Raw genomic sequence first — 24496 nt, 5'->3', positions numbered from 1 at the left:
GCCTACACAATAGCTTTCAACATACTGGTATAAATAATCCAATATTACAAATAAAATACGTCAAATTATCAATAATTTTTTTCAGAGTGGGTTGCAATGCTGTGACCAGTGTACTACACTAGTGCTAAAGAAAAATCGAAGTTTAGTATGTCTTTGCAAGGGGACTGTTATTTTGAAAAAGAAAGCCCGCGATCGTACTGCCAGCATAATATCCTGCTGCTAGGAAAACGGTAACGCACGAAAGGTCGGGAAGATTTTATTAGTGATTCCATTGAAAGAAAGAAGGCGGGTCTAAACGACATCGCCCATTGTTGGATCCAATTAAATTATGTGAACATGAAGACTGTCAGCAAAAGTGACCTGTAACCAATCACAGAGAACAAGCTGGTGCTCCTGCCATTTCAGTTGGATACAAAGCCCAAGAAATGTGTTCCGCTCTTGGGTCAACTAGGGTAAAGTTCATGGTGTAATTAAAGGAGTAGCTAATCTTAATAAACTGCTTATGTGAGGTGAAAACAAATCTTTATGTAAAAAAATTTAATGTATTTGCGCCGAATACAACCTTACCGTGAAATGCTTTACAAGCCCATTAACCAACAATGCAATAAGTGCATTGATGACATCATCCCCACAGTGACCTTAAGTACATATCCCAACCAGAAGCCATGGATTACAGACAACACCTGCACCGAGCTAAAGGCTAGAGCTGCCGCTTTCAAGGAGCGGGACACTAATCCGGATGGATATAAGAAACCTGCTATGCCCTCAGACGAACCATCAAACAGGCAAAGCATCAATACAGGACTAAGATTAAATCCTACTACACCGGCTCTGACGCTCGTCTGATGTGGCAGGGCTTGCAAACTATTACGTACTACAAAGGGAAACACAGCCGCGAGCTGCCCAGTGACGCGAGCCTACCGGACGAGCTAAATGCGAGGCAAGCAACACTGAAGCATGGATGAGAGCACCAGCTGTTCCGGACGACTGTGTGATCATGCTCTCCGTAGCCAATGTGAGCAAGACCTTTAAACAAGTCAACATTCACAAGGCCGTGGGCCCAGACGGATTACCAGGACATGTACTCAGAGCTTGCATGGATTCACTGGCAAGTGTCTTCACAGCCATTTTAACCTCTCCCTGACCGAGTCTGTAATACCTACATATTTCAAGCAGACCACCATAGTCCCTGTGCCCAAGAAAGTGAAGGTAACCTGCCTAAATGACTACCACCCCGTAAAACTCACGTCTGTAGCCATGAAGTGCTTTGAATGCCTAGTTATGACTCACATCAACACCATCATCCCGAACACCCTCGAGGCACTCCAATTCGCATACCGCACCAACAGATCCACAGATGACGCAATCTCAATCACACTCCACACTGCCCTTTCCCACCTGGACAAAAGAAACATGTATGTGAGAATGCTGTTCATTGACTACAGCTCAGCGTTCAACACCAAAGTGCCCACAAAGATCATCACTAAGCTAAGGACCCTGGAACTAAACACCTCCCAATGCAACTGGATCCTGGACTTCCTGACAGGCTGCCCCCAGGTGGTAAGGGTAGGCAACAACACATATGCCACGCTGATCCTCAACACTGGGGCCCCTCAGGGGTGCATGCTTAGTCCCCTCCTGTACTCCCTGTTCATCCATGACTGCGTGGCCAAGCACGACTCCAACACCATAATTAAGTTTGCTGACGACACAACAGTGGTAGGCCTGATCACCGACAATGATGAGACAACCTACAAGGAGGAGGTCAGAGACCAGGCAGTCTGGTGCCAGGATAACCTCTCCCTCAATGTGAGCAAGACAAAGGAGCTGATCGTGGACTACAGGAAAAGAAGGGCTGAACAGGCCCCCATTAATGACGGGGCTCCAGTGGAGCGGAGTTTCAAGTTCCTTGGTGTCCACATCATCAACAAACTATCATGGTCCAAACACACCAAGACAGTCGTGAAGAGGGCACGACAACACCTTTTCCCCCTCAGGAGACGGAAAAGATTTGGCATGGGTCCCCAGATCCTCAAAAAGTTCTACAGCTGCACCATCGAGAACATCCTGACCGGTTGCATCACCGTCTGGTATGGCAACTGCTTGGCATCCAACCGTAAGGCACTACAGAGGGTAGTGCGTACGGCCCAATACATCACTGGGGCCAAGCTTTTTGCCAAAAATTCCAGTCACCCAAGTCATAGACTGTTCTCTCTGAAAGCGGTACCGGAGCACCAAGTCTAGGTCCAAAAGGCTCCTTAACAGTTTCTACCCCCAAGCCATAAGACTGCTGAACAATTAATCAAATGGCCACCCGGACTATTTACATTGAACCCCCCCCCCCCCCCCTTTTGTTTTTACACTGGTGCTACTCACTGTTTATTATCTATGCATAGTCACTTTTGTTAACTTTAGTCTATTTAGTAAATATTTTCTTAACTCTATTTCTTGAACTGCATTGTTGGTTAAGGGCTTGTAAGTAAGCATTTCACGGTAAGGTCTACTACACCTGTTGTATTCGGCGCATGTGACAAATTAAATTTGATTTGAATGTATCAACTCAACAAAAAAAGAAACGTCCTCTCACTGTCAACTGTGTTTTTTTTCAGCAAACTTAACATGTGTAAATATTTGTATTTACATAACAAGATTCAACAATTGAGACATAAACTAAACAAGTTCCACAGACATGTGACTAACAGAAATTGAAAAATGTGTCCCTGAACAAAGTGGGGTGAAAATCAAAAGTAATAGTCAGTATCTGGTGTGGCCACCAGCTGCATTAGGTACTGCAGTGCATGTCCTCCTCATAGACTGCACCAGATTTGCCAGATCTTGCTGTGAGATGTTACCCCACTCTTCCACCAAGGCACCTGCAAGTTCCCAGACATTTCTGGGGGGAATGGCCCTAGCCCTCACCCTCCGATCCAACAGGTCCCAGACGTGCTTGCAGGAAATCACGCACAGAACGAGCAGTATGGTTGGTGGCATTGTCATGCGTTACACCAAGGCGGGTCATGTCAGGATGAGCCTGAAGAAAGGGTACCACACGAGGGAGGAGGATGTCTTCCCTGTAACGCACAGTGTTGAGATTGCCTGCAATGACAACAAGCTCAGTCCGATGATGCTGTGACATACCACCCCAGACCATGACGGACCCTCCACCTCCAAATCAATCCCGCTCCAGAGCACAGGCCTTGATGTAACGCTCATTCCTTCGACGATAAGTGCGAATCCGACCATCATCCCCGGTGAGACAAAACCACGACTCGTAAGTGAAGAGCACTTTTTGCCAGTCCTGTCTGATCCAGCAATGGTGGATTTGTGCCCATAAGCGACGTTGTTGCCCGGTGATGTCTGGTGAGGACCTGCCTTACAACAGGCCTACAAGCCCTCAGTCCAGCCTGTCTCAGCCTATTGTGGACAGTCTGAGCACTGATGGAGGGATTGTGCATTCCTGGTGTAACTCAGGCAGTTGTTGTTGCCATCCTGTACCTGTCCCGCAGGTGTGATGTTCGGATGTGCCGATGCTGTGCAGGTGTTGTTACACGTGGTCTGCCACTGCGAGGACGTTCAGCTGTCCGTCTTGTCTCCCTGTAGCGCTGTCTTAGGCTTCTCACTGTATGGACATTGCAATTTATTTCCCTGGCCACATCTGCAGTCCTCATGCCTCCTTGCAGCATGCCTAAGGCACATTCACGCAGATGAGCAGGGACCCTGGGTATCTTTCTTTTGGTGTTTTTCAGAGTCAGTAGAAATGCCTCTTTAATGTCCTAAGTTTTCATAACTGTGACTTTAATTGCCTACCTTCTGTAAACTGTTAGTGTCTTAATGACCGTTCCACAGGTGCATGTTCATTAATTGTTTATGGTTCATTGAACAAGCATGGGAAACAGTGTTTAAACCCTTTACAATGAAGATCTGTGAAGTTATTGGGATTTTTACGAGTTATCTTTGAAAGACAGGGTCCTGAAAAAGGAAGTTTCTTTTTTTGCTGAGTTTACATGTAGGTAGAGGTAAAGTGACTATGCATAGATAATAAACAGCGAGTGGCAGCAGCTATGTAAGATTATGAAAACAAACACTGGGCCAATATAAAGTGGATAGGGTTAAAAAGTACTTCATTGTTTTTCGGCGCCAGGTATCCTAGTGGTTAGAGTATTGAGCCAGTAACCAAAAGGTTGCTGGATTAAATCCCTGAGCTGACAAGGTAAAAATCTGTCAGTTAACCCACTGTTCCCCGGTAGGCCGTCATTGTAATTTATGGGAATAGAAGTCTGGTTCAAACATCATAGGCAGCTAATCTCAAGATTGTCTTTAGCAGAGGCTCCTCAGAGGAGCAAGAGAAGGACCATTCTCCTCAGTGAATTTCATAAAAATGTAAATGTTCTAACATTTTAAAAGTTATCCTTGTTAAATATAACTAAACTAAATATAATCACATCACCAAATAATTGATTAAAACACACCATTTTGCAAATAAGGTCTACAGTAGCCTCAACAGTACTCTGTAGGGTAGCACCATGGTGTAGCCAGAGGACAGCTAGCTTCCACCCTCCTATGGGTACATTGACTTCAATACAAAACCTAGGAGGTTCATGGTTCTCACCCCCTTCCATAGACTTACACAGTAATCATGACAACTTCCGGAGGACGTCCTCCAGCCTATCAGAGTTTTTGCAGCATGAACTGACATGTTGTCCACCCAATCAAAGGATCAGATAATTAATCCAGTACTTAAAGCATAAGCTACAGCTAGCTAGCACTGCAGTGTATAAAATGTGGTGAGTAGTTGACTCAAAGAGAAAGACAATAGTTGAATAGTTTTAAAGAAATTAATTTATTCCAAAATGAAGAAGCAAGAGAGAAATTTCATCATTTCTTTTTCACTTTCAGTTTCACTTACTTAGCTTGAAAGTTTAGCCTATTAAAACACCCTGCTCAAACAGAAGGATGCTATGTTAGCTAGCTGGCTATGACTTTCCAACACAACACTGGAACTGTTCCAAGTCAAGGTAAGCTTTTGGTATTACTAATGTATTGCCACCGGGGCCCGTTGGTGTAACTGCTGACTGACTGTAGTATACTGTAACATTACTGCATGATTGTAGCGGGTTTACTAACGCCTTAGTTCTATTAGCTATGACGTTACTTTAGCTGATATGGTGACAACGATGTAGAATGTGTGCAGCGGTTTGGCTTGGAAAGGTTTTTTCGCCTGGTCACATACAGCTGAGCTGATGTGTTGTGCATTGAAGTCCACAAGCAATGGGACAAGGTGAGAGGAGAGCGCATATTTGCAAGAAGGAATACAACGTGGCTGCTATGAAAGTGAACTATGTTTACGCCTGATTAGGGGTGTATTCATTCCACCGATTCTGTTGAAAAACGTTTCTTAAAATACCTGAAGTTGTCCAATAGAAAATGTTGTTTGCAACTGTTGGACTAATGATTACACCCTATTTAAGATAGATGCATGCAGGATTGTGCAAAGTGGTACTGAATGTCACTGTCTGTCAACTCAAATTTGTCTCTCGACCTGTGTGCACCTACTTTGTAAACTTTCATTCATAGGCTAGGTTGTAGCAACCTCATGATGGGTATAGGGGAAATTATTTGAGTATCATGTAGTAGCCTAAACCTATCACTATTACATTGAACTGGGTGAATGGAATATGAATGAGAATCATCCAGTATGCTGTAATAGAAATAAAAACTGTCCTCCCTCATCCCTTCCCTCACTGACCGCCACTGGTCTGTAGATATTTTTTTAATGACCATGTTGACCAAACAATCACACATTCAATTAAAACCATACCTGAAAATATATACACTTTAGGGGCCTCTCAGACTTTGAGAAAACACTCTTTGGAACCAGAAGCATCACCAGTATATCCTGGGGAATGGAAGTGAGTTGGCAATGCATTTGAGATGCATAGAAATACCAATGGTTGCCATAAGCACACAAAGCGAGGTCAACCCAGAACTTGACCCAGGCTGTCCCCACTGAAAGGCTCCAGGGCCCTGTTTCCCAAAAGCATCTTAAGTCTAACTTCATCATTAGAACCATAGGATCTTATGGTTCTAAAATTAACTTAGCCTTAAGATGCTTTTTGGAAGTTGTCAAGAAAATGATCATGCACACCCAATCTAAAAAGTTGTATTAAATCATATTAAAAATGCAACATGTTCCTTGGTGGTCAATAGAAAATATCAGTGGAAGAAGAATCTCCTTCACATATCCTCTTAATTTATCTATTTAAAATGGTACTATTATATCAACCACTTTTAAATAATGTAGGTAGACTTTGCACACCATTTTTATTTGATTGATTCAATGTTTACAAAATGCTCAGTGCACCACAAAATGGTGCTGTTCGTTATCGTATATCACTTTCATTTGACAGGGTAGTCATGTGGTTAAAGCAAAAACCCGGATTCGATCTCAGCTCTCACCTGAGTAAACCAACGTGATCAGCAGCATCACATGTCACATGAGCTTGATTTGTACTCCGAACAGTTTCGAAACCATCTTTGGTGTAAATATCAGACATGAATGTAGACAGAACAAAATGATCAGAGTTGTAATTGTAATGTAATAATAAAAATGTTGGCACGCAATCGATGTAATGGAGAAGGTTGAAATTCATTTCAAACAGGGGCACATCAAATCAACATTGCCATGTAGCCTACTGTTCATAAAACACATTTCTACATACTCCTCTTCCAAGATCAAAAGTTGAACAAAAATAGATGCAGAGCAGGGCGGGGAATTAAATTCGCTAACACTAATAGTCCACTCCATATTTTGTGACACACGACGGACGCTGGTTTACTGCAGAGGTTTTGAGAGGAGAAAAAACCGAGCGTGACAAAACATTGACCGAAATTACTCGACGAATTACTGTGCCATAACCTTGCAACGAAACAACTCCAACAGTCCAAGTTGCTATCCTGACGACCCAGACTCAATTTAGCAGTGCAAGCGGCGCGAGTGAAACCGTGAGAACGAAAGCTTCGAGAGCGACATAAACCCCAGCCAGCGGCAGCGGTCTCCATTTTAACTTCGAGTCCGATCTATGCCTCACGTGTCTTGGACTGTCTCTCTCACATGACCCGAGTGTTTGTTCCCGTGATCAGCACTTCCATCTACGCGTCTGTGTCAGTGAATATCACATTTTATTCCAACCCTGATGGATATGCACCTCGAACAGAGTCTGGACACCGCGACAAGGTAATACAATGCCCGCCACTTCCTCTCCATCATGTATAGACGTCTCCTCTAGCAAGCGAAGGCCTGGCCTCCATTTTCTAGAGATCAGCTTGATTATGTGTAGTATAAACTAGATACTATAAAGTGGTTTATTTTAGTCATCTTTTTGGACAGCTAAGCTAGCAAATCCAACTAGAAAACGGTTACAGTATAGCAAACGATTGCAGAATTTCATGCAAACACGGTTATCTACGGTAGATAATTTACAGTACTAGGTAACGTTAAGTAATCTAAATCTTGCTAGTAGTATCGCCAGGCAGCTAGCTAGCTAACTAAACTAACGTTAGCTAGCTAGCTACGGCTATCAGTTTCGATAACACTGAACTAACATTAGTTAGTTTGCTAGATAACGTTAGTTAGTTAGTTCGTTAGTTAGAGATATACGAAGTTGTTAGCTTACAGCTAGAATGTAGCTGCTACATTAATTTTTCATTTTTGTACGTAGAAATCGCTCTGCCACAAAACAAGCAACTATAGTGTAGAGAATCATTGTACCATCTAAACCGCAGTGAAATATATTTTTACATAACCAAACATTGTATTTTCAGCTGTTTGAAGCAGGTGTACAAAACTGAAAGTAAGACTCCAAAAACTAAATTTAAGACCAGGACGCATAGAACAGATCTGCTGCTTCATAGACTTGCTTTCAATGTGATTGTATACTGTACAATTCTATGTGAATTTGGTCAGGTCATATAAGGACATTGATCAATTGAAATAAATTCATTAGACCCTAATCTATGGGTTTCACATGACTGGGAATACAGATGCGTATCTGTTGGTCACAGATACCTTAAAATGTAGGGGTGTGGATCAGAACCAGTCAGTACCTTGTCTCGCACCTCTTCACTGGAACACGCTGTTGTACATGTCGATTCAGAGCATCCCAAACATGCTCAATGGGTGAAATGTCTAAGTATGAAAGCCAGGGAAGAACTGGGACATTTTCAGCTTCCAGGAAGCAAAGGGTGGCTAGAAGAATCTTAAATATAAAATATATTTTGATTTGTTTAACACTTTTTTTGCTTACTACATGATTCCATATGTGTTATTTCATAGTTTTGATGTCTTCTATTATTTTTACAATGTAGAAAATAGTACAAATAAAGAGAAATCCTGGAATGAGTAGGTGTGTCCAAACGTTTGACTGGTACTAATAGATAACACACACAGTTGAAGTCGGAAGTTTACATACACCTTAGCCAAATACATTTAAACACAGTTTTTCACAATTGCTGACATTTAATCCTAGTAAAAATTCCCTGTCTTAGGTTAGTTAGGATCACCACTTTATTTTAAGAATGTCAAATGTCAGAATAATAGTAGAGATTATTTATTTATTTCTCTCTACTATTATTCTGACATTTGACATTCTTAAAATAAAGTGGTGATCCTAACTAACCTAAGACAGGGAATTTTTACTTGGATTAAATGTCAGGAATTGTGAAACACCTTAGCCAAATACATTTAAAATCAGTTTGTAAACTTCTGACTTCAAATGTTTGTGTCTGTGTGTGTGTATGTATGTATATATATTAATTCATAAATAATATTTGGTCAATTTTTGCTTAGTGTTTTCTGTTAAAATGACTTTATTTTATTTTATTCCATGTCAATTCACAATGCAGAATAATGATCCTATAACGTAGCCTACAGTGGTTCGTCCTTTAAAAGTTGCAGCGTACTGCCGCACAGCTTGCATGGTTCCGCGGAGTTCTATGGCACGTTATTTAACGTGTACCAGTGCCAACCACTGGTTCGTTAGTGCTAGTTTGACCACCAGAGGGCATCTTTGAGAAGCATTTGATAGCCTTCAATAGTGGCTGTGCTAGAGAATTTCAAACCTTTTTTTGTAAGAACATAGTATATGGGACTGATTTTAAGAATTTTTGCTAAATTAATTTGATTAATATTATGATGTTTCTATTCCAAGAAAAACAAAACACCCCCTGGGTTTCCTGTAGGATGGAACGGAAAATATGGCGCTGTACAACGTGATGGTTGGGAGTAGGCTACAGTACTAGGCTATTTAGCTAAAGAATCTCTGTGTCGTGCGTTAGACCGAGGTTCAGTTCCCCGACGGGGAGGAAGGAGTAGGCTGTCCTTTAAAAAAAAAAAAAGTGTTCTTAACTGACTTGCTTAGTTAAATAAAGGTTACACTAAGAGCATAACATTTCTACACCCTAATTGTAGTCCAACCAATACCCAAACGAAGATTCAGTCCAAATAAAAATCTCATTGATTTATCAAGAATAGTCCCCATACGTGTCTCGGAGCAGCGCGAATCGGTGTTAAAGTAGTTGTAGGCTATTGCTTCAAATCCTATTGCTTCTAACTTCAATATGCTCTTTAAATAAGACACCCCTTTTTACAGCGCATTACTCAATGCTAGTGAGACTCATGTCGCCTACAGTAGATCGAAAAATATGACGTGACTCTCCACCAATAATTACATATAGAGGATATTTCTGTAATTCTGTGATATTTTTTCCCATAGTTATGCATCAATAACGAATTACTAAATTAACATCTGCATTTTGAAAGAGTATTTTTATTTTATTCATGAAATTATAAAGATGCCATTATTAGTTACATTGTTTTAGTTTGAACGTGCAGACTGGCACTAAGAACAGCGGAAACGTTTCCCTAGTCAGCACCATTATTGGTGCAATTCCTCTTAGTGTTTCTCTGTGCTACCCAGTGTGGCGGGGTGGGGGTCCACCCTTCCTCCTCCCTTCCCCATGGGCTAGGTCCATCTTCTGTTCCCGGCTCTGCGGCCCATCCTGTGCCCCCTGCCCTCGTGCCTTGAACCTTGCGCGTTTTCAGTGGATACAGCTGGAGAACTGCAAGAAAATCCCATTGTGCGCCATTCGGAAGCATGACCAATATATATTGTCCTGCTAATAACAGAGTTAATAATAGATCTGTGATTGTATCCAAGGGGCTTTTATATTATTCTAAATTAATAATAATATTAATCGCTTTGTTTAAATAATAACTATTTTGGAGATTTCATTTTTCAAATAACGTAATATGAGCGAGGAAAAAGGCCTTTCTTGAACATGGGGTGAGACATTGTTACTAATTTGTAAATAAAGCCAGTTTGTTATTTAGAATTATTTATTTCTGTTTTTAGAGGGATAGAAGCCAAAAACCTACAGTCATCTCATGGGTCTCCCAGTCGAGGCTGGCATGGGTATTGAACCAGCATCTGCAGCAACATAGTTGCGCCACTCAGGCACTGTACAATGTGACCAGTCGGGAGTGGTCTACAGTACTACAGTAAGAGCAAAATAATCCTAACCTTAGTGTAACAACAGTTTTAGAAAGTAATACTGAAGTATTGCACAATTATCCGTTTCTATTTAGGTTTATGTCGCCCATTCATTGTCAGTTAGAGACACAGTAGGACCCAAAAGCATAATCAGTGCTCTAACTCCCCCTTGCGCTGGGTACCGTACTAAACCACAAATTACCTCTAAGTCCCGCAGCATAATTGCAAAACTTGTATGTATGACCGCTACGGCCGGGTAATGAAGTTATATCTACCGCAACCCTTTTACAGACATAGAATTCAGCGTGTCGATAGCAACAATGTACTTTTTGGAGAATTTAAAAAAAAAAGTGACTCATCATAAGCGTCTGTAGGCCTACCATTTCAGACAGTAGAATTCTGCTCCGGCATAGAATTATCTGTATTTTTGCCCTGACAACAAACATTGCTGATTTAATGTACTGATGTTTTTTTAATGCAGTTTGCTATGGTAGGGTAGCTAGATGTGTTTTCTTTCTACTAAATATATTGTTAAGCCACTGTATTTAACAAACGTTAAAGTACTTTTTTTAGGAGAGTTTGGTCTATATTATTTGATTGACAGTTCTGGTCGCCTAGTGATGGACATTAGTCCCGCCTCATATCACCAGAGAAGGTTTCGTGTCAGCATTTTAATAAGCTGTGGTGTAGCCTACCCTAAAAGACAAACAAACATGCTCTAGCCGAGGCGCTTTCAGGGTTAATTGATACAGGCTACCTGTAGCCTACTGTAATTCCATATTAGGGCCTATGAGACAAAATTAATAGGCTAGGCTATTCTACATGCAACAGACCGAAGACTGAACACAGGCTTACATCATTAGCCAAGAGAAAGCGCAGGCAGGGCAGCGCCCAAGAGAGAGGATGGGGCAGGCAGAACCGTGCCTATATGATCTCTTGGTAATCTGCATCTCGCAATGTCTTGTCTTGCATGCCTCGCAAATTCACCAAGTAGCCTAAAGTTCGCCTCTTCCTCCCTGTTTTTATTTAAACTACACGCCTTTTTTTGGTCTATCATGTAGTTAGGCTATAACAGGGAGAATAATGTTTTGTGATAACTGCACTGTGATTTTAATTATGTGGAGGGGAAAAACAAATATAAAAAACCAACAGTTTTTCAGTTAGGGATGTCATTTAATGTTAATGATCCCAACTTCGTGTAAACGTTTCAACGTTCACCCCTAGTATATGAGTATACACCTGCTCTTTCCATGATATAGACTGACCAGGTAAATCCAGGTGATAGCTATGATCCCTTATTGATGTCACATGTTAAATCCACTTCAATCAGTGTAGATGAAGGGGAGGAGACGGGTTAAAGATTTTTTTTTTTTAAGCATTAATACAGTTGAGACATTGATTGTGTATGTCTGCCATTCAGAGAATGAATGGGCAAGACAAAAGATGTAAGTGCCTTTGAACGGGGTATGGTAGGTGCCAGGCACACTGGTTTGTGTCAAGAACTGCAACACTGCTGGGTTTTTCATGCTTAACAGTTTCCCGTCAGAATCGAGAATGGTCCACCACCCAAAGGACATCTAGCCAACTTGACACAACTGTGGGAAGCATTGGAGTCAACACGGGCCAACATCCATTTACATTTAAGTCATTTAGCAGACGCTCTTATCCAGAGCGACTTACAAATTGGACATCCCTGTGGAACGCTTTCGACACCTTAGGTGTTCCTAATGTTGGTTATGCTCTGTGTATAAAAATAAAAAAAGAATCATATTTTTTGCAGCGTTCACCACTGCTAAATGAATATAAGATAACACTGCCCATTGATTCTTGAAGAATTGAACATGCTAAATAAATGTAGAATATCTCACCCATGTGGAAGCTAGGTGAATTGCAACAACACTTTGAATATAAACGACTCTTCCCCCTTACCCCGCATCAAATTGTCCCGCAACTCTGTGGAGGTTAGTGCTGTCCGATGTCCCAGGGATGCTGGCGAGCATACTGTAGGCCATGGTGGTTACCTCCCAAGGATTCAAGATTGCATAGACGATGGTGGAGACTGTTTTACTTTGTTTAGTCCACCAACTTCAAACAGCCACGTTTATTTATTGAAAATATATTTTACAGCGATTTTTTTTTTTAATTTTTAATTAATTAATTAATTTAGATTCCCTACACAATGATTCCCTGCGCTATTCAAATTGAGAGAAGAGTGTAGAATTTTAGCAACCAGGAAATGACAGAGCGATTTCTACATCGGCTCCTTGCCACAGTCTGCCATTGTTCGTTGTGCTTGAGGAGGCGATGGCCATGCCTTTTAGTGACGCTGATGTGAGAAAGGAAGCAGTGGTGTGAAGTACTTAAGTAAAAATACTGGCATCTCTAAATGCTCTGTTAATGATGTCTGAGTATTGGAATATACCCCCTGCTATTTGTAAATATGATTCTTTTTGTCATTATTTTTTTAAATGCTGCCATCTAGTTTGCTTAATATTAATATATGCAATTACATTTACTTTTGAAACTAAAGTATATTTAAAACCAAATACTTTTAGACTTTTACTCAAGTAGTATTTTACTGGATGACTTTTACTTGAGTCATTTTCTATTAATATGGTATCTTTACTTTTACTGGATGACAATTGAGTACTTTTCCCACCACTGCTGGCAATTAGCCAGGTCACTAACATTTGTACTCCACTGCCATCCCCTACTCTATATTAACCTTGTCAGCTAGACTTTGCTTGCCTATATTTAGAATTTTTCCTTTGTTCATGTCTTCCTAGTCACGAAAAACAAGAGGAGGAGGTCGTCCAATTAGAAGGTAAGAATTTATGGTGGGATGTATGCGTTTCGGATGCATGTGTGCCATTGTGCGTACCTTCACCATTCTGACTCTCATACATTTGAAAGTACTGACATTTCAGGCATCCTCTTGAAAAACCTGCTGCTTTAAAAAAACGACCAAAGAACAGACCTAAAACACACGCTTAAGTGTCAAATATTTTTTGGCCTAGCTTTTTTGCAATAATACTCCTTGTCTCACTCATTTCTCATCAAAGGATATCTGAGTGTTAATTTTCTCTTCCATCCTTCTATCGATCCTCTCATTCCACTGTCCTTCTCTCAGGAGACGGGGAAGGGGAGCAGACTGCTGTTACCATAGGCAGTATTCAGCAGTCCCAGGCATTCGCGGACCACAACATTCAGTACCAGTTCCGCTCTGAGGGTGGTCAGGTGGGTGTCCCCTGAACAGCGTTTTTTTTTTTAAGAAACCTTTAACTAGCTGAATTCACATAGGTCTGTTTTTACGGTATGAGGTCAGTTTACTGCATCACTCACTCACACTAGAGCAGGGATGGGCAACTCTGGTCCCCAGGGGCCAGAGTGGTGTCATACTTTCCCCCCATCCCTAGCAAACACAGCTGATTTAAACTAATTGCATTCTAAACTGACGATCATGATTATTGGAGTCTGGTGTGTTAGCTGGGACTGGACACCCAATCAGGCCCCTGTGGACTGGTGTTGCCCATCCCTCCACTAGAGAATCAACCGCATCACACAATGGAAAACCCTGAATAACCCTGTAATTCAACACTAACCTCTCCGTTGAATTGAGAGCCTTGTGTTCGTTCGCTTTGAACCCAGACAGCAGAACCGGCCAGGACACTGATATAGGCCTACAGGTTTGGGTGTCAAATTGGTTTGTTAATTGTTTATGTTTACGTCTACGCTTTTGTGAACCGTCACAGTGAACGTTATATCTTCACATAAATCCTTTTTATTTATTTTTTGGGATGAAGCTAGATAGAGCTGGTCCTTTCGCTGCTCATTTGGAGTAAACACAATTAGTGTGAGTGATCATGTGATTCCCTTCCTGGATTGGCATGCGGATGGTGTCACATGCTAGTCAGGAGGTGAGTCACATGATGAAGGGGTACAAATACAGATTATTTTGAAGTTGTTTTTATATTGAATTAGGCACATTCTGCCATATAAGCATACGTTGGGTGTGTAGATCAATTGTAGGCCTAGCAGTATCATTCAATGTGCAAGGGTTTAAATACTATAGCCTAGGGTGTGAACCTCAATATGACGTCAGGCTAGAAGGCATCCCGTGCTCTTTGTTGTAGAATTAATGACTCTGGTTTCTCTCTGTCTGTCTCTCCATCTCTCTCTGTCTCCCTCTCTTCCCCAGGTGACTTACCGTGTTGTCCAGGTAACTGACCAGCAGCTGGAGGGGAGAGATGACGGGGGAGGGCCGGTTAGCGTGGTCTCCACGGCCGCCTTCCCCGGCGCTCCTCAAGCAGTGGCCCAGGTAGGTACCAGGAACCGAGGCCACTACTGTCACCCCTTACAATAACACAGTTCCTAATGGCTAGGGAGCCTGACATACTTCAGTAGTATCAAACTATTGATCGTTATACAAGTTATCTGTATATTGTTGTTGTGCAGGAATCAGGACACTTACATTTATTTATATATATATATATATAAATGTGTCACTTGTTGTAATTAATTATTATCAATTAATATCCATGTCGTAAGTTAGTTGTCAGTAGGGCTTGCTAACCCTTCCCACCTTGTCCCCTGTCAGGCTGTGATCCAGAACCCTTTCAGTAATGGGGGTAGCCCCGTGGGAGAGACGCTGGGAGGGGAGACGCGCTTCGCCTACTTCCCAGCTACGGCTGTGAGCGACGGCACTGTGTCTGTGCAGACCACCTCCGACCCCACACAGGCCGGGGGTGAGTCAGCACTACCTCTACTTCTAACGCTAGGCTAGCAGTCTTCTGAGGGCAAAATACTGTCCCTCGTTTTTGGTTCAAGTCCAGACATAAAGAATGACCACTTATCAAATTGACATTTGAGTACCACGACACAGTGCTGACTGAGAGAGATTAACTGTTCATCCCCTCAGCCTCAAGGTTTGTCTCATTGCTAGAGTCCAGTGTCACCCAGCAAATTCTCCCTTAAGACTTTGTCACTGAAGTCTCCAACCTGCCCCATGTCTCTCTCTCTCTCGCTCTCTCTCTCGCTCGTTCCCATGTCATCTCTTCTCCCACAGGTCAGTTCTACGTGATGATGACCCCTCCTGACGTCTTGCAGACAGGCACACAGCGAACCATAGCCCCGCGCACACACCCCTACCCTGAGTGAGTATCAACCACAGCGCTTCTTGCTCTCCTCCTATGTCCCTCATTTTAGAGGGACTCTGAAAGGAGAGCCCATGCACACAGTAGTCTGAGCCACTCCAGATGTTAAGCAGTCAAAAACCCACCTACGCAGTCCTTGCGTTCATCTACCACAAGCATGTCAGACATGTTTTCCAAGTAGGAACTAGCCTGTACGCTTAGGTGTTATGCGGTAATTTCAACCTTTCATCAGTAATGACCTGTTAAGAAGTCATTTGACAGGATTTTTCTAGAACATCTAAGAGTTGGTTTGCTTTGAGTCTGAGATGTATCAGTTAGACTGGAAAACTAAGTTACTGATTAAATATCGAAAACGTAGTATTGACTATTCTCTCCAAAAACTGAAAGTATAGTCGCACTGCATCCCCCCTATTCACTTTCACAGAGATTTGGGTTGAGCGTGACCTGGATCTGGGTCAGACAGCACTGCGTGTGTGTAGTTTCCTTGAACATTGCTGTTCTTGTGGGATGGATGATGTCCTCACAGGGTCATTGTGTCCCTGTCCTTGTTGCCCTGGTTTCCCCCTTTTTTTGTCTACTTCCTCATTTTGTTTATCTCTTTCACAATCATCAATATCATTAGCATGCGATGAAGCTATTTTCCTCAAACCACTCTGAATGAGTAACACTGAATCAAAACCAAACTGTTAACTCTGGTTAATCCATGCTGAAAATCTAAATAATCTCTCATGCCAAATGGATGATTAATGATATTTGTGTCAGTGAATTAATTTGACATTAGTGTTCTGGTTAATTTAGGAAATGTAATTTCTATGAAGACATGCTGCCCAGAGCCAAGGGGTGTGAGTAAATTGTAAACATGCCCATAAACTAACATATCATCTAGAAGGGGGAGTGCCAGGCAAGTGTTTATATAATATAAAATAAGGAGTTGTGTGTTTTTTGTTATGAGATTGTTTCAAGGGTTCTGCACATAAGGGAAATGGTTTGGAAGAATGGTTCCAAAGTGCTTTTTTAAATTTGACATAATGCCATGCTTGTTTTGCCATCCAGAACGAACACATGATCCTCTGAAATCTAATTTGTGTTGGACTGAGTGGATATCCCTTGCCATTTCCCTGCCTGTATGTGATGAACTCTTATTCTCAGGCCTGTAGAGCAACATGGAGCTTCTTATATTCGGGGGGGAAAATACATTTTACAATTTAGCTTTAGGTAAAGGGGATGGTCGTCAATTTGCACACAGTAAGGTGTTGGGCTATGGGTTTGTTATTAAGACTGATCTGGACTCTTCCCAAGTTCTTTAGGCTTCTTGGGGCTTTTGTGTGGGATGTTCGTACAAGACCAGTCCAGTTGTTGTATGTCTAGTTCTAGTGTCGGGCTGCAGTGCTCCCAGTTCTCTTTGGCTACCAGTAAAGCTTTTATCTACTCCACTGTTAAATGTACAGTCTAAAAGGGCTGGATACCACTGCAATGTGTGCTATTGTCTAGGGAGGACTTGTTTTGCCATTCTATTCCCCCTTTCCATATGTTTTTCTTGTGTGTGATACTTTGTGTATTTTTTATTTATTCTTTCATCAACAACGCATAAACTAATCCATGACTGAACATATTTGATCTGTGCAAATAAATGAAATGAAATGAAAACTTCCACCGCTTACCTGCCGTTCGCAGAGACGAACCCGAGATGCTGCAACATGACGGTTTAAACTGGTGAGGACAACTTCCACATCCCCTCCCCCTGCAACCAATAAACCAATCAAATTAGGCCTAGATCATATACCACAAAGAAGAAAGAACAATCATACCAGCTCCCTATTCCCCCTTCATTCCCTTTAGTACAATTCCCTGGTGATTATGTTAGACCCTTGATGTGATTGAGCTACATTTAGCATTGGAAAGTGTGTGTGTACTCTTTGATGGTAGTCCTGATGCAGTATTGCAATGAGTTGTGTTTCTGTTCAGTTCTGTAAGACCTTGAATAGCTAGGTTAAAGTAAAAACAGCCCCCTTTGTTTTAGCTTGCTTTTAATTGCTTTTACTCATTAGATGTGAAAAAGGTAAGGGCACTGTGTGAACACCAGCCATTTTGGTTTAATTTATGACACAATTCATTAGACGGATTAAAGCTTTGTCAAAGTAAGTGCTGTCGAATTGTATTAGTTTACTGTCACGGCCCTGCGCATCTCGTCCCCAGTGCCTTCATGAGCTCATCTGGCTGTCACGTATGGGGAACTTAATTAAAGAATAGCACGGGGAAAACACATATAGGAAAAACAGTTGTCATTAGCCATACTCTGGACACCAATGCGACAACATCGAAATTTAGGATTATAATGAAGCCTGCGCCTTAGACTGTCTCCGGGGTATAGCAGGGAAGGACACGTACACCTCAGATACCTCCAAGAAATCTGCCTGTCCAGATGGTCGTCAGACAGTCAGTAATACAGTAATTCCAGTCACTGCGTCTCGCTGTCAGCACCAAGGTGGTGTTATTACCTCATATGCTGCCCCATACGGCTGCTTCAGATCAGCACGGCTGCCCAAGGCGGTGCAGGGCGGCCCCCCTGCAGAGTACGGCTCTGGTGCCTGAGTGGTGTGTAATTGTAAAAGGGTCAGGTGCTTTGAGATAGTGGTTCTGGTGGGGGATTCTTGCACTGGATTAGTTGCGTGGAGCGCTGTAGTCTGAAGATTTTTTATTTTGGTCTGAAGAGTTAGAAACATTTAACTAGCTGTTTGCACCTGTTTGTATGGAGGTGGACTGAGGACTCCCAGGTTTTGAAAATGGGTGAAATGTTCTATTTTTGTCTGTAGGAAAATGGATGGCCCACGGACACCCAGAGATGAAAGGAGGAGAGCGCAACACAATGAAGGTGAGCAAAGGGAAGGGCCTACATCACCCACAATCCTCCCCAATTCAATGTTCTCTGAGCCAATATACACTACTGTTCAAAAGTTTGGGGTCACTTAGAAATGTCCTTGTTTTCCATGAAAAAATACATGAAATGAGTTGCAAAATGAATAGGAAATATAATCAAGATGTTGACAACGTTATAAATAATGATTTTTAATTGAAATAATAATTGTGTCCTTCAAACTTTTGTCAAATAATCCTCCATTTGCAGCAATTACAGCCTTGCAGGCCTTTGGCATTCTAGTTGTCAGTTTGTTGAGGTAATCTGAAGTGATTTCACCTCATGCTTCCTGAAGCCCATCCCACAAGTTGGATTGGCTTGATGGGCACTTCTTACATACCATACAGTCAAGCTGCTTCCACAACAGCTCAATAGGGTTGAGATCCGGTGACTGTGCTGGCCACTCCATTATAGACAGAATACCAGCTGACTGCTTCTTCCCTAAATAGTTCTTGCATAGTTTGGAGCTGTGCTTTGGGTCATTGTCCTGTTGTAGGAGGAAATTTGCTCCAATTAAGCGTTGTCCACAGGGTATGGCATGGCGTTGCAAAATGGAGTGAATGCCTTTCTTCTTCAAGATCCCTTTTACCCTGTACAAATCTCCCACTTTACCACCACCAAAGCACCCCCAGACCATCACATTGCCTCCATGCTTGACAGATGGCGTCAAGCACTCCTCCAGCATCGTTACATTTTTTCTGTGTCTCACAAATGTTCTTCTTTGTGATCCGAGCACCTCAAACTTAGATTCGCCTGTCCATAACACTTTTTTCCCCAATCTTCCTCTGTCTAGTGTCAGGCAAAAGAACAATCTTAAAAATTAAAGATTATTGGCTAGTCTGAGATATGGCTTTTTCTTTGCAACTGCCTAGAAGGCCAGCATCCCAGAGGCGCCTCTTCACTGTTGACGTTGAGACTGGTGTTTTGCGGGTACTATTTAATGAAGCTGCCAGTTGAGGACTTGTGAAGCGTCTATTTCTCAAACTAGACATTCTAATGTACTTGTTCTCTTGCTCAGTTGTGCATTTTGCGCTGTTCTGTGAAGGGTGTAGTACACAGCGTTGTACGAGATCTTCATTTTCTGGCATGGAATAGCCTTCATTTCTCAGAACAAGAATAGACTCACGAGTTTCAGAAGAAAGTACTTTGTTTCTGTCCATTTGAGCCTGTAATCGAACCCACAAATGCTGATGCTCCAGATACTCAACTAGTCTAAAGAAAGCCAGTTTTATTGCTTCTTTAATCAGGGCAAACATTTTCAGCTGTGCTAACATAATTGTAAAAGGGTTTTCTCATGATCAATTAGCCTTTTTAAATTGATTAGCTTGGATTAGCTAACACAACATGCCATTGGAACACAGGAGGGATGGTTGCTGATAATGGGTCTCTGTACACCTATGTTATTATTCCTTTAAAAATCGGCCGTTTCCAGCTACAATAGTCATTTACAACATTAACAATGTCTACACTGTATTTCTGATCAATTTGATGTTATTTTAATGGACAAAAAATTAGCTTTTCTTTCAAAAACAAGGACATTTCTAAGTGGCCCTGAACTTTTGAACGGTAGTGTATCTTAACCATGCAACTCTGTGCTTTACTTCTGCATTCCAAGATACACTACATGGCAAAAGTACATGGACTCATTCTAAAATCATGGAAATGAATATGGAGTTGGCCCCCCTCTTTGCTGCTATAACAGCATCCACTCTTCTGGGAAGGCTTTCCACTAGATGTTGGAACATTGCTGCGTGGACTTACTTCCATTCAGCCACGAGCATTCGTGATGTTGGGCGACTAGGCCTGGCTCACAGTCGGCGTTCCAATTAATCCCAAAGGTATTAGGTGGGGTTGAGGCCAGGGCTCTGTGCAGGCTAGTCAAGTTCTTCCACACTGATCTTGACAAACCACTTCTGTATGGACTTTGCATTGTGCACGGGGGCATTGTCATGCTAAAACAGGAAAGGGCCTTCCCCAAATTGTTGCCACAAAGTTAGAATGTCATTTTATGCTGTAGCGTTAAGATTTCCATTCACTGGAACTGAGGGGCCTAGCCCGAACCATGAAAAACAGCCCCAGACCATTATACCTCCTCCACCAAACTTAAGGTTGGCACTATGCATTCGGGCAGGTAGCGTTCTCCTGGCTTCCGCCAAACCCAGATTAGTCCATCGAATTGCCACCAGATGGTGAAGCGTGATTCATCACTCCAGTGAACGCGTTTCCACTGCTCCAGAGTCCAATGGCTGTGAGCTTTACACCGCTCATGGTGATCTTAGGCTTGTCTGCGGCTGCTCGGCCGTGGAAATCCATTTCATGAAACTCCCGACGAACAGTTCTTGCGCTGACATTGCTTCCAGAGGCAGTTTGGAACTCTGTAGTGAGTGTTGCAACTGATGACATACCATTTGTACACGCTTCAGCACTCTGCGTTCCAGTTCTGTGAGCTTGTGTGGCCTACCACTTCGTAGCTGAGCCGTTGTTACTCTTAGACGTTTCCTATTCACAATAACAGCATTTACAGTTGACCGGGGCAGCTCTAGCAGGGCAGAAATTTGGCGAACTGACTTGTTGGAAAGGTGGCATCCTATAACGGTGCCATGTTGAAAGTCACTGAGCTCTTCAGTAAGGGCCATTCTACTGCCAATGCTTGTCCATGGAGATTGCATGGCTTTGTGCCTGATTTTATACACCTGTCAGCAACGGTGTGGTTGAAATAGTTGAATCTACTCATTTGAATGGGAGTCCACATACTTTTGGCCATGTACTGTATGCAATATCTTGTTGAATTTCTTTTTAAATTAGCTGCACCTTGTGATGTTTTAATGTTTCTTTTTTTAATGTTTGAAACCAAAGCCACATTAAGTGGACAATAGATCTTTTTTCTAATTCTATCCCAGAGGCACTTTTAGGGAATTTCATTTTGTATATCAACCAACCACTAGAGGCTGCTGTTGAACTGTCAGATGTTCCCACAATGTCACATGTCTAGCTAAGTGACTATTCAAGGCATGCAGAGAAAAATATCCATGTAGACCCTAACCACTCCGCATGTATCCCTATTGTTCACCTCTTTCTCTGAACCTGTTCTGTGTGTCTCAACAGTTGAGAGGCGGCGGAGAGACAAGATCAACAATTGGATCGTCACGCTCTCCAAAATCATCCCCGACTGCAACATAGACAGCACCAAGACGGGGGCTGTAAGTCACTCTGTAAGGCACTCTCAGCAGCTTTGTCGTGTGTGTACACATTTTAATGTACTTGTGAGTACCAGAAGTCCTCACAAGAATGGTAAACCAACTTAAATTCAGAGAAGTGAGGACATATTGCCGGTCCTCCCTTGTATGAAGGTTATATTAAGCTTAGTGGTTAGGTTAAGGTTAGGCTTAGGGAAGATACGATTTTTAATTGGAATCAATTGTGTGGGTGTGGGGGGGGTGTTTGCATTCATTTAGACACGTGTGTGTGCATGCACAAGTATTGGTATTTATTAGGATCCCCAATAGATGTTGCGAAAGCAGCGGTTACTCTTCCTGTCGTCCACACAGCAAGATCTTAATGAACTCCTCTCTCCTTCCCCCAGAGTAAAGGGGGCATCCTGTCTAAGGCGTGTGACTACATCCGAGAGCTCCGTCAGAATAACCAGAGGCTCCTGGACGGTGTCAAAGAGGTGGAGAGAGTACAGGTGGACAACGAGCTCTGCAGACAGCAGGTAAAACAGCCTAGAAAGAATGGTATCACAAAGAATCAGAGGCCTAGCCTGGACCCGGATCGGTTTGTGCCATCTTGCCAACTTCTATGGTCATTGTCAGGCACAACATTGGAGTTGGCAAGACTGCACAAACAGCGTTGGGACCAGGCTATCACATAGAATCACATGCCTGCGAACAGAAAGGGTTGATGTTCAAACAAATGTAGGCGTTTGATCACATTTAACGTTCATTTTACGTCTGACGACCGAAGTGCCATTTTTCCTTCAAAATGAAGTTATAGAATTGTATGGAGAGTGTTTTGCCTTTCATTCCTTATTGAATCCCAAAGCATCGCTCTCCATGTCCTCATTCTAATGCTCAGAAGTGAACAGTCTCCAGTCCTGTGGGGGATAGAGAGGCAGTGAGTGTGATAGCCCAGAGGAGAAGCTGGGATGATAGTACAGTACCTTGAGATTTAAAACAGATGGATGTTATGGCCAGGATTGTCCAAAACTTTTGTTGAAAAGTGTATACAACAGACGTTTCTGTCTAGTTCTTCAATCATTGAAAGAACAAGTGAGGCCTAGAAGTTGACGTATTTTGTTAAGCTGCTAATTCATTGATTACATTGAGGACACCCGTTGTTTTTTGTTGGCGGACATTGTTGTTGTTTGTCTCAGATCGAGGAGCTGAAGAATGAGAATGCCCTTCTCCGAGCGCAACTCCAGCAGCACGGCATCGAGAGCGTGGGCGAGACGCCGCCACAATGAACGAGGGAGACTGGGAGAGCAGGATGGGTAGAAGGAAGAGGAGAACGAGGCAGCCTGGAGACGACACGTAGGAACAGAACAAAATAAACGAGCTACTGACGAATCACTGTTTTTCAGTCGCAGACAGTTAGTCTTCCCTGGCCTTGTCTTTGAGGCTGCATCCGAGACTCTTGGCAGGCTCCTGCTGCTTTGTTGGCTGCACTTGACTGATCCAGGATCAGTTGAAATGACAAAAGAAGCCACCGTGTAGACAATTGACATGTCTCAGAGAGAGAACCGGTCACAACCAGCAGAGAAACCCTCTACTAGCCCAGAGAAACCCTCTGCACAACTCCTCCCTCCATTGACGTTGGATATTTTGTTATTGAGGAGTTTTCCCATTCTCTTCAGTCATATTTTATGTTAGTCTGTATTTGTGGTTGAGATTCATATTACCATTTTTGTTACGTTAGCGGTTTTAATTTATTAGTTTGTGTATTGTTAAAAATATGCCCAGAAAGACTCATTTAGAAAAGCTCATGTATCCTAGAGGAATAGATGATGTATGAGTGAGTGGTAGGTTACCAGCCAGTAGAACAGAAACACGATACAAATAAACCGCTGCATTGCAGAACTATGTGAAAGAACGCCTTGATCGTTGGCAATATTATTAGGTGTTTTCAGAAGTGACACCGATATACAGTGAGCTCAAAGTATTGGGACATGACACATTTTTTTGTTTTGGCTCTGTACTCCAGCACTTTGAGATGATACAATGACTGAGGTTAAAGTGCACACTGTCAGCTTTAGTTTTGGTGTATTTTCATCCATATCGGGTGAACCGTTCTAGAAATTACAGTACTTCTTGTACATTGTCCCCCTTCAATTTAAGGGACCAAAAGTATTTGTATGTATTCATGTGTATTAAAGTAGTCAAAAGTTGAGAGTTTGGTCCCATATTCCTTGCACGCAATGATTACAGAAAGCTTGTGACTCTACAAACTTGTTGGATGCATTTGCTCTTTGTTTAGATTGATTCTGATTATTTTGTGCCCAATAGAAATCAATGGTAAATAATGCATTGTCATTTTGGAGCGACTTTTATTGTAAATTAGTTTCTAAACACTTCTACATTAATATGGATGCTACCTTGATTACGGATAGTCCTGAATGAATCGTGAATAATGATGAGTGAAAGTTCGACGCACAGATATCATACCTCCAAGACATGCTAACCTCTCACCATTACAATAACGGGAGGTTAGCATTGTTGGGGGGGGGGGGGGGGTTGTGATGTTTATGCCTCTAACTTTCTCACTCATCATTATTCACGATTCATTCAGGACTATCTGTTGTTATCAAACACAACCAAACAAACAGCAAATGCATCCAACTAGTTTAAGTAGGCACAAGCTTGATGTAATCATTGCGTGCTAGGAAT

The 24496-nt window shown here is 42.2% G+C and overlaps 1 protein-coding gene across 6 annotated transcripts; it reads left to right on the top strand.

Annotated features, from left to right (window-relative positions):
* Nucleotides 1-6802: 6802 nt before the first annotated feature.
* On the top strand, nucleotides 6803-24269 carry LOC120031153 (upstream stimulatory factor 2-like). Of its 6 annotated transcripts, none has more exons than XM_038976753.1 (11): nucleotides 6803-7234; nucleotides 13334-13371; nucleotides 13681-13784; nucleotides 14746-14865; nucleotides 15145-15292; nucleotides 15613-15700; nucleotides 17375-17413; nucleotides 18514-18572; nucleotides 21720-21814; nucleotides 22198-22326; nucleotides 22987-24269. In XM_038976753.1, exons 1-11 carry the CDS (start codon nucleotides 7194-7196, stop codon nucleotides 23074-23076), a joined length of 951 nt encoding a protein of 316 aa, XP_038832681.1. In that variant the 5' UTR covers nucleotides 6803-7193; the 3' UTR covers nucleotides 23077-24269. The 6 variants fall into 6 exon arrangements, with proteins under 6 accessions (XP_038832681.1, XP_038832677.1, XP_038832678.1 ...); XM_038976749.1 differs by having other exon boundaries at nucleotides 21720-21826; XM_038976750.1 differs by having other exon boundaries at nucleotides 6804-7234; nucleotides 13678-13784.
* The last annotated feature ends 227 nt before the right edge of the window (nucleotides 24270-24496 follow it).

Source organism: Salvelinus namaycush, chromosome 37 (genome assembly GCF_016432855.1).
Source record: "Salvelinus namaycush isolate Seneca chromosome 37, SaNama_1.0, whole genome shotgun sequence".
NCBI classification, from domain to species: domain Eukaryota; kingdom Metazoa; phylum Chordata; class Actinopteri; order Salmoniformes; family Salmonidae; genus Salvelinus; species Salvelinus namaycush.
This window is presented reverse-complemented; position numbering and strand designations above follow the sequence as displayed.

Bases quoted from the DNA above. Each gene is read 5' to 3' on its own strand.
- LOC120031153 (XM_038976748.1), top strand. From the start codon at position 7,194: ATGGATATGCACCTCGAACAGAGTCTGGACACCGCGACAAG. The intron at 13,372-13,677 runs GTAAGAATTTAT...TCCTTCTCTCAG, and splicing joins GGAGGTCGTCCAATTAGAAG to GAGACGGGGAAGGGGAGCAG. The intron at 15,293-15,612 runs GTGAGTCAGCAC...CTTCTCCCACAG, and splicing joins CGACCCCACACAGGCCGGGG to GTCAGTTCTACGTGATGATG.